The sequence below is a fragment of the Phoca vitulina genome, unplaced genomic scaffold, assembly GCF_004348235.1.
Source record: "Phoca vitulina isolate PV1807 unplaced genomic scaffold, GSC_HSeal_1.0 scaffold83, whole genome shotgun sequence".
In the NCBI taxonomy this organism is placed as follows: domain Eukaryota; kingdom Metazoa; phylum Chordata; class Mammalia; order Carnivora; family Phocidae; genus Phoca; species Phoca vitulina.
Genome location: NW_022589786.1, coordinates 1,109,513 through 1,117,899, shown reverse-complemented (window position 1 = coordinate 1,117,899; position 8,387 = coordinate 1,109,513). Strand labels below are relative to the sequence as shown.

The following is an 8,387-nucleotide window of genomic DNA, read 5'->3' as shown; positions in this document are numbered from 1 at the left end:
GCCAATAGGAAACTAATCAGCAATGCAGTACTGTCTGAGATTAAATGATCCTGGGGAGGTATCAAGAGGGATTGACAGAGCTACTTAATATGTGGTGCTTGGGTAGTGTTTGCTTGTGAGGTCTAGTTCTGTCTTTCTCCTCTATTTACCACTTTAAGTGATGAGTCTTCATTTTAAATGTCTTGTCTTGCTTTCATACTCCAAGACCCAACAAATTCTTTTTGGAAGAGGGGAGTTATTGGTTTAGAACAAATCCATGCTCCCCAACCAGGGGTATAGGTTTCTAGATCTCAAAGGGTCCTTAATCATCTAGTGATTAGTTCAACTCTATCTTATAGTTGAGTAAACAGAAGCCTGGAAGAAACAAGTGACCCGCCCAAGCTCATCTAGTTTCATGGCAAATGTTTGTGATTGCGGGGCCACTAATCTTTAAAAATTAGACATGTGGGACTTTGATATCAGCTTGCTGGAGACAAAACAAGTTTAAGCTGACATGGAGATGTTTTAGACTTAAAAGTTTCTAGTTGCAAAAGTCCCATCATTACAGCTAGGGTTCCCTCTCGTTTTGTAGGCCACCATGCTAGGAACAGAAAATCCTCTTAATTGAAACCTCTAACCTTCTGACCTCTTCCATTTATGAATCAAGTTCTGTTAGCAGCTTCATAGGAGGTTCATCTTCGACATAATGGTACTTTGTTCAAGTGTAGGAAGCAGAGAAGGGGCCTGGGGTAAATCAGAGGTGGCTGGGGGTGGGTGTCAGGATGGCCACCTGGAACAGGAAGAGTGGGGCTAGGAAAAAAAATGTTAAGGTCCTAGAAGTTACTGGAGGCAATAAATAGGCAAAGTGCCCAATGAACTCTGCAGAATTCAGTGGATACCACTTCTGAAGAAGAAGTGTCCGTGGTTTAAGAGTCTTTATTTATTTATATTTTTTGTTTTAAGTAAATCAATTTTTTAAAAAATTTATCTTTTTTTTTATGTAGTGTTCCATGATTCATTGTTTGTGTATAACACCCAGTGCTCCATGCAATACATGCCCTCCTTAATACCCATCACTGGGCTAACCCATCCCCCCACACCCCTCCCCTCTAAAACCCTCAGTTTGTTTCTCAGAGTCCATAATCTCTCAAGGTTCTCCCCCTCCGATTTCCCTCCCTTCATTTTTCCCTTCCTACTTTTTTTTTTTTTTAACATATAATGTATTATTTGTTTCAGAGGTACAGGTCTGTGATTCATCAGTCTTACACAATTCACAGCGCTCACCATAGCACATACCCTCCCCAATGTCTATCACTCAGCCACCCCATCCCTCCCACCCCCCACCACTCCAGCAACCCTCACTTTGTTTCCTGAGATTAAGAATTCCTCATATCAGTGAGATCATATGATACTTGTCTTTCTCTGATTGACTTATTTCGCTTAGCATAATACCCTCTAGTTCCAACCACGTTGTTGCAAATGGCAAGATTTCATTTTTTTGATGGCTGCATAACATTCTGTTGTATATATACACCACATCTTCTTTATCCGTTCATCTGTTGATGGACATCTTGGCTCTTTCCATAGTTTGGCTATTGTGGACATTGCTGCTATAAACATTGGGGTGCACGTACCCCTTCAGATCACTACATTTGTATCTTTGGGGTAAATACCCAGTAGTGCAATTGCTGGGTCGTATGGTAGCTCTATTTTCAACTTTTTGAGGAACCTCCATACTGTTTTCCAGAGTAGCTGCACCAGCTTGCATTCCCACCAACAGTGTAGGAGGGTTCCCCTTTCTCCACATCCTCGCCAACATCTGTCGTTTCCTGACTTGTTAATTTTAGCCATTCTGACTGGTGTGAGGTGGTACCTCACTGAGGTTTTGATTTGGATTTCCCTGATGCCAAGTGATGTTGAGCACTTTTTCATGTGTCTGTTGGCCATTTGGATGTCTTTGGAAAAATGTCTATACATGTCTTCTGCCCATTTCTTGATTGGATTATGTGTTCTTTGGGTGTTGAGTTTGATAATTCTTTATAGATTTTGGATACTAGCCCTTTATCTGATATGTCATTTGCAAATATCTTCTCCCATTCTGTCGGTTGTCTTTTTGGTTTTGTTAACTGTTTCCTTTGCTGTGCAAAACTTTTTATCTTGATGAAGTCCCAATAGTTCTTTTTTGCCCTTGCTTCCCTTGCCTTTGGCGATGTTTCTAGGAAGAAATTGCTGCGGCTGAGGTCGAAGAGGTTGCTGCCTGTGTTCTCTAGGATTTTGATGGATTCCTGTCTCACATTTAGGTCTTTCATCCATTTTGAGTCTATTTTTGTGTGTGGTATAAGGAAATGGTCCAATTTCATTCTTCTGCATGTGGCTGTCCAATTTTCCCAACACCATTTGTTGAAGAGACTGTGGTTTAAGAGTCTTTTTTTTTTTTTTTTAAAGATTTTATTTATTTATTTAACAGAGAGAGACACAGCGAGAGGGAACACAGGCAGGGCGAGTGGGAGAGGGAGAAGCAGGCCCCCATGGAGCACGGAGCCCAATGCACGGCTCAATCCCAGGACCCTGGGATCATGACCTGAGCCGAAGGCAGGCGCTTAAAGAATGAGCCACCCAGGCGCCCCATGTGGTTTAAGAGTCTTTCTAATGAAGGACACCATCTCTCATCTATGCAGGCATATACGCAAAGCAAGAATGAGGCAAGATAAGCATCTCCTACTTTGGAGTTAGGGGCAGGGGACAGAAGCCTATAAGCTAGTACAAAAATGAGTATTAAAAGTGCTCATACCCTTTGTACCAATAATTCATTTCTAGAATATTCTTAGGATAATTCTTATAAGGAGATGTGAACAATCCTACAAGCAAACATTCACTGCAGTATTTACCAGAGTATCTACTAAGGAATTTATCATAGTACATTTATATAGTAGAGCTTTACATAGCCATGAAACATTTATGAAGTTTCAGGATATAGTGAAGTTTATGTAAAGTGAGTGCATGATACAAAACTAGTAAAGACTATACTTTTCCATAAGTTCTATCAAACAACAAAAACAGTAAATGGAAATAGCCACTGATATGTTGATTTTTCTGGATGGTAGACTTTGGGAGACCAAGTTGCAAAAATGCATTTGTTTCCTACAAGTGATGCTTTAACAAACTTTCCTCTAAATCTGGCTAGTTAGCAGTCTTCATAGAATTGTAGACTATGGCATATCATAAAAGAATTTCTCCTTGGGGCACCTGGGTGGCTCAGTCGTTAAGCGTCTGCCTTCCGCTCAGGTCATGATTCCGCGGTCCTGGAATCCAGCCCCGCGTCCGGCTCCCTGCTCGGCGGGAAGCCTGCTTCTCTCTCTCCCACTCCCCCTGCTTGTGTTCCCTCTCTTGCTCTCTCTGTCTGTCAAATAAATAAAACCTTTAAAAAAAAAAAAAAAAAAAAAAGAATTTCTCCTTGCTTTTGACAGGCAACAGTGACACCCTCTTTCCCAAAATCTGTGTAGTAATGCAGTTGCCTCATGAGTTTATACATGTTAGGTGTCTGGAAGAGGGTCGTTCATTTTATTGAGAGCAAAGGCAGGGGGCTACATTAATAGACCATGTCTTATTCAAGACTGCAGCCTGTTAATTGGCATATGGTGAAGTGAATGCATTCTAACCCCTCCACGCTTTATAAAGCACATTTGGGGTGACTACCCAATAGCAACATCCATCAGCTAAGACTGCAGCTTCACATAGTGGGTAGTGTGGTATCTGTTCATCCCAATTAATGATGTTAGCATCTTTCCTCTGCACAATAGTGTATACACATCCCAGGCGACTAACATCTAACTGGAAAAATGTGCTCCATATGGAGTTCTGAAGCTTCAGGTTTTTGAAGATTGTTTTCCAAAAGGTAATATAGGATTTTAAAATAATTTTTATTTAAATTCAATTAACACACTATTATTAGTTTCAGGGGTAGAATTTAGTGATTCATAAGTTGCATATAACACCCAGTACTCATTACATCACGTGCCCTCCTTAATGCCCATCCCCCAATTACCCCATCCCTCCCCCACCTCCCCTCCAGTAATCCTCAGTTTGTTTCCTAGAGTTAAGAGTCTCTTATGGTTTGTCTCCCTCTCTGATTTCCTTATTTTTCCCTCCCTTCCCCTATGATCCTGTTTTGTTTCTTAAATTCCATATATGAGTGAAATCATGTTATTTGTCTTTCTCTGATTAACTTATTTCACTTAGTATAACACCTTCTAGTTCTATCCACGCTGTTGCAAATGTTAAGATTTCATTTTTAATGGCTGAGTAATATTCCATTGTGCGTGTGCGTGCGTGCACATGCACGCACCACCTCTTTATCCATTCATCTGTCAATGGACATCTGGGCTCTTTCCATAGTTTGGCTATTGTGGACATTGCTGCTTAGGATTTTGTAATAGATCAAACACAAGGTTTTCCTTGGTGTCAGGATGTACAAAGAGTGTGGAATATGGTGAATACTATGGTGCAGCCTTTGGAACTTTAAGTAAATTCTTTCATCTCCCTTCTTTGAGCTCATTTACTCATTCCTAGAAGTAGGATGAACCATGTTTAGCCTAATGACCTTCTGTTGAGTCTTTTAAGGTTAGCTTTTAAAGGAAGGCAGAAGCCAGTGGCTCCCGAGCGGTTATCTTCCCTGCATAGAAACTGATAGGCTGTTTAAGAGTCTGACTGGGCAGTAGTCAAGACCTCGGTTTTCAATAAGACAATGGACCAAAAGTGTCTCTTTGCTAACTCAAGCCCTTTATCTTGTTTGCAGTATGCTTATTCATGGAAAGGAAAAAAAAAAAAAAACCCAAAAGGTTTCCGGTCTATTTGAATTATTTTTGCTAGCAAATTTGAGAGCACTGTGACTTCTGCAGTCAGTTTCAACCAATTGTGCTGTAGGTTTAGGGAAGCTCATCACTTTAGAATCCAGGTCAAAATCTCTTCTAAATCGATGTGTTCTTGGCATTCTGATAAATCAATCAAAATTGGATCTAATGGCTTAATGCAATTGAGTCAAGTTAGCTCCTGCATAGGCTCACTAACCTGAAGCTCCCTGTAAGGGGCTGCATTCCCCTCCTGCACATTTAGGGTGAATTCCATTGTTTGGCAGCTGCAGGTAAACTTACAGTAAGGAAATGCATTCTTGAGGATGCAAAAAGGGAAGGTGCCGAGTTAGGGGGAAAATAAAAACCCAAACCCTAAACATTTATACAGTCGGCAGTCTCTTCAGATCAGAAAGATTTCAGTTGAAGTTTTACTATTAAAACATTTTTGTAGGGAAGCTCTAATAATACAAAGAGCGATCCTTTCCGATCTCAAACTATGTGGGGGGTGGCTTGGCTGCAGTACTTCAATCCTGTGAGCCTAAGTTGGTACGTCTGGCATTGTGTGGTTGTTCAGCCTGAATCTTAAACCAAAACCAAAACCTGAGTGTTCTTATCTAGCTTCTTGACTGATTCAGACCTCCCTCTCCCCTTCATGGAATAGCGAAATCCCAATGCCAATTTCTGTTATTTACCAGGAAATGCACAAGTCTCAAATGCACCTGCTTATACTCTTACCTCTTAACCAGGATAGCGGGTCACAATAGTATATTACATGGGTCTTGTCAGAAAGCTGCTTGTTCTATTGCTCATTTTCTTTAGGGATGATGGATTTGTGCTCAGTGTAATTGGACTCCAAGCCTGTGAAGACCTGTCAGCTTCTTTCCGGTGTCTGAGGTCTACCGTGTCCCTCAAAATTTCCCCCCCTCCTTCACGTGGTGGACAGGGAAATCTGAGGGCAACCTGGCGTTCTAAGGGAGCCTCCTCGGTTACCTCTGTGTCCTAAGCTTCTGTGTACCCTGAGGGACATCAGGCTGGAGCTGTCCGCTTCGAAGATTCACATCCTCAAGGTGGGGGGGGGGGCGGTCACAGGCCTGCCTGTGCAGAGTACATTCCTGAAGCGCCCCCTCGGTGCTGCCTAGAGGCCGCAGAGCCCGCAGGAAATCACTCCGGAGAACGGCGTTATCGGTGTCGGTGGCTACCACGCCTCCCGCTTCAGGGCTCGCTTCCTACTGAGGACGGGAGAGGACACTACTGCTCTCCCGCACTGGAGCACAGTTCTGCTCCGCTCTACCCGAATAGGCGGCTACGGGAGCACGCAGAACTAGGGCAGTTGCTGCGGCACCGGCCGATTTTCCGCTCTTCCCGGCTCGCTCTTCCGCCTGCGCAGCCCTAGCCCCCGCCCTCCGCCCAGCTCACAGGAACCAGCGCCCTCGCCGCTCCCGCGCTTCTCTCCTACCACCCGCAGTGGCCTGCTTTTTATAGGCACCGCAGCCAATGAGCGTTCTCCTTTCCTTCTGCCCGCCCGCCCAGCCAATCGCCGCGCCCCTTGTGTAATCTTCGGCTGCTCGGGTGCTCTCGGCTATTTTCGTTGTTGCTGGCTTTTTCAGGGGCTGCTCGCTCGCAGCCAGAGAAGCTGCTTTTTTTTCCGGGTTCGGAGCCGTTCCGGATGCTTTAGGCTGCCGGATGTCTGATCTCCGGATAACTGAGGCGTTTCTGTACATGGATTATCTGGTAGGTGCGGGACGGGGGTGGCGTGTCGCCTCTCGCACTCCGACGTGCCCGGTGTCCCTCCGCCTGGAGGAACAGCCTTTTTGCTTGCTTGCTTTGGGATGGGATGCCTTTGGGGTTCTTTCTCCTGCAGCCTGCTCTGGAGCTGTGCTGGGACTCGGAGCGGCGGCCGGCGGGGCGGAGGAGGGGGTGGTGGAGCTGACAGGTAAAGGTGTGGCCCCGGCCGCCCCGCTGCTGGGAGAGGGCGTGCTGGGGGTGCCGGAGAGATGGGGCCGCGGCGGCGGGGCGTCCTCTGCCTGCGATCCGGTTCTTTGCTTCCCTCTGTGCTCCCTGCAAAGGACTTTCTTTCCTGGGAGGCAGGAGTTTTCTGCTCTCCCTTTAGCAGAACTCCAGGTACTATTAAAGAGCCATAACCAGAATGGCTTACTAAGTGCCCGGCAGCCCCGGTCATTTGGTTGTTATTAGATCTCTAAAGCTATGACCTCGGTCGCGGCGAGGTTTTAAAAGCACATTACCGTAAAGTAGACGGGACTAAACTACATCGAAGCCTGGTCGGGACTGGGTAGGGGCAGGCATTGTCCCACCGTTCCTGTCGTGGGTGCCTGTGGCTTTTACCCTGGATCCTAGCTGTTTTTAGGCCAGGCTTGTGCTGAGAAGTTTAGGTGGGAAGTGTCAGCAGAGTGCTGGGACTGAACATTATTTTAATAATGCGCTCGTGTTTTTGTGGAATTATGCAAGCATCATGTATTGTTCCAGAAATTCTGTTTCCCCAGAGCTGCATGTTTGTGTTCAGGGGGAACCTCACTGACATTGGCTGTGTTCGAGCCTATACAATTACCAGGTTTACCTTGTTAGCTCTAAATTACGTAGAGTTGCAGTAGCTGGTTAAAAACATTGACCCTTCTGTGATCTTGTTGGACACATGCAGGCGGTTTTACTGTAGATTGTCCTGGCAGAGATTTGCCATGCCTTCTAGGAATTGAACTTACTGCTGTTCTGAGAAAGACTGTGAAAGCTATCATGATCAAGAAACGCTGGACAAGGACGGGTTTTGTACTGTTTTCTTGTCTTGGACTTAACTCTAGTTTATGGGAAGGAAATGTTTCCCCTAAAGCTTAATGGCTTGTTTTTGTTTTCTGTGGGGAAGGATGGTGATTGAAGTAAATGCATGACCTTGTGAATGGAGCAGAGATAAAAAATTGAGTTCAAATTCTGTTTTGTTCATTTGTTGATGTCAGTTATCTTTGTGATAAAGGGACATTATCCACCCACACCTGGAGCTAGTTAAGGAGGTTATCTGATTATGCGTGTCCTTTAAAATTCAAAGTGCCATGTAGGTTAAGAGTTGCCAAGTGTTTTAGATTTTCTAAATTAAGTAACTGATTATTTTGTAGCTTGTCTTATAAAGTACAATACTGTGGTTTTGTTTTGCAGTCCACTCAAAGCCAAAGTTTGTTGAGGATAATTCCAAATAGGAAAGGGTGACATTACCTGTACTACTGAAAGCTAATTTTGGATACTTAAGTAGTTCCTAAAAAGGAAGTCTGGTGGTTCTGATCATTGTTATTTCTTTAGTGGATGAGTTTTAAATTTACAAATAGCATCACAAAGCCCAGGTGCCAAAACCACCAAGCCACTTGGGGTTCAGGGATTGAAAACTGGTTGATTACTCAGGTTAATTTCTAGGTGGATTACTTAAAGGTGGTGAATGATTGTTAGTGGGGCTTTAGGGTACCTTAAAAGCAGATTAATTTGTCAGTTTAGTAACAGTTTTGTGTTAAAATCAATGGGCCCTAAATTTGACACAGCCTTTTGGTTTCACCTGCCACG

The 8,387-nt window shown here is 44.2% G+C and overlaps 1 protein-coding gene across 1 annotated transcript in view; it reads left to right on the top strand.

The window, feature by feature from the left end:
- Positions 1–6,394: 6,394 nt before the first annotated feature.
- Positions 6,395–8,387, top strand: part of ARL15 (ADP ribosylation factor like GTPase 15) — a 394,619-nt gene continuing 392,626 nt past the window's right edge. Inside the window, exon 1 of the mRNA XM_032395357.1 lies at positions 6,395–6,560. Coding sequence (XP_032251248.1) covers positions 6,513–6,560 — 48 coding nt within the window. The 5' untranslated portion in view covers positions 6,395–6,512. The remainder of the gene's footprint in view (positions 6,561–8,387) is intronic.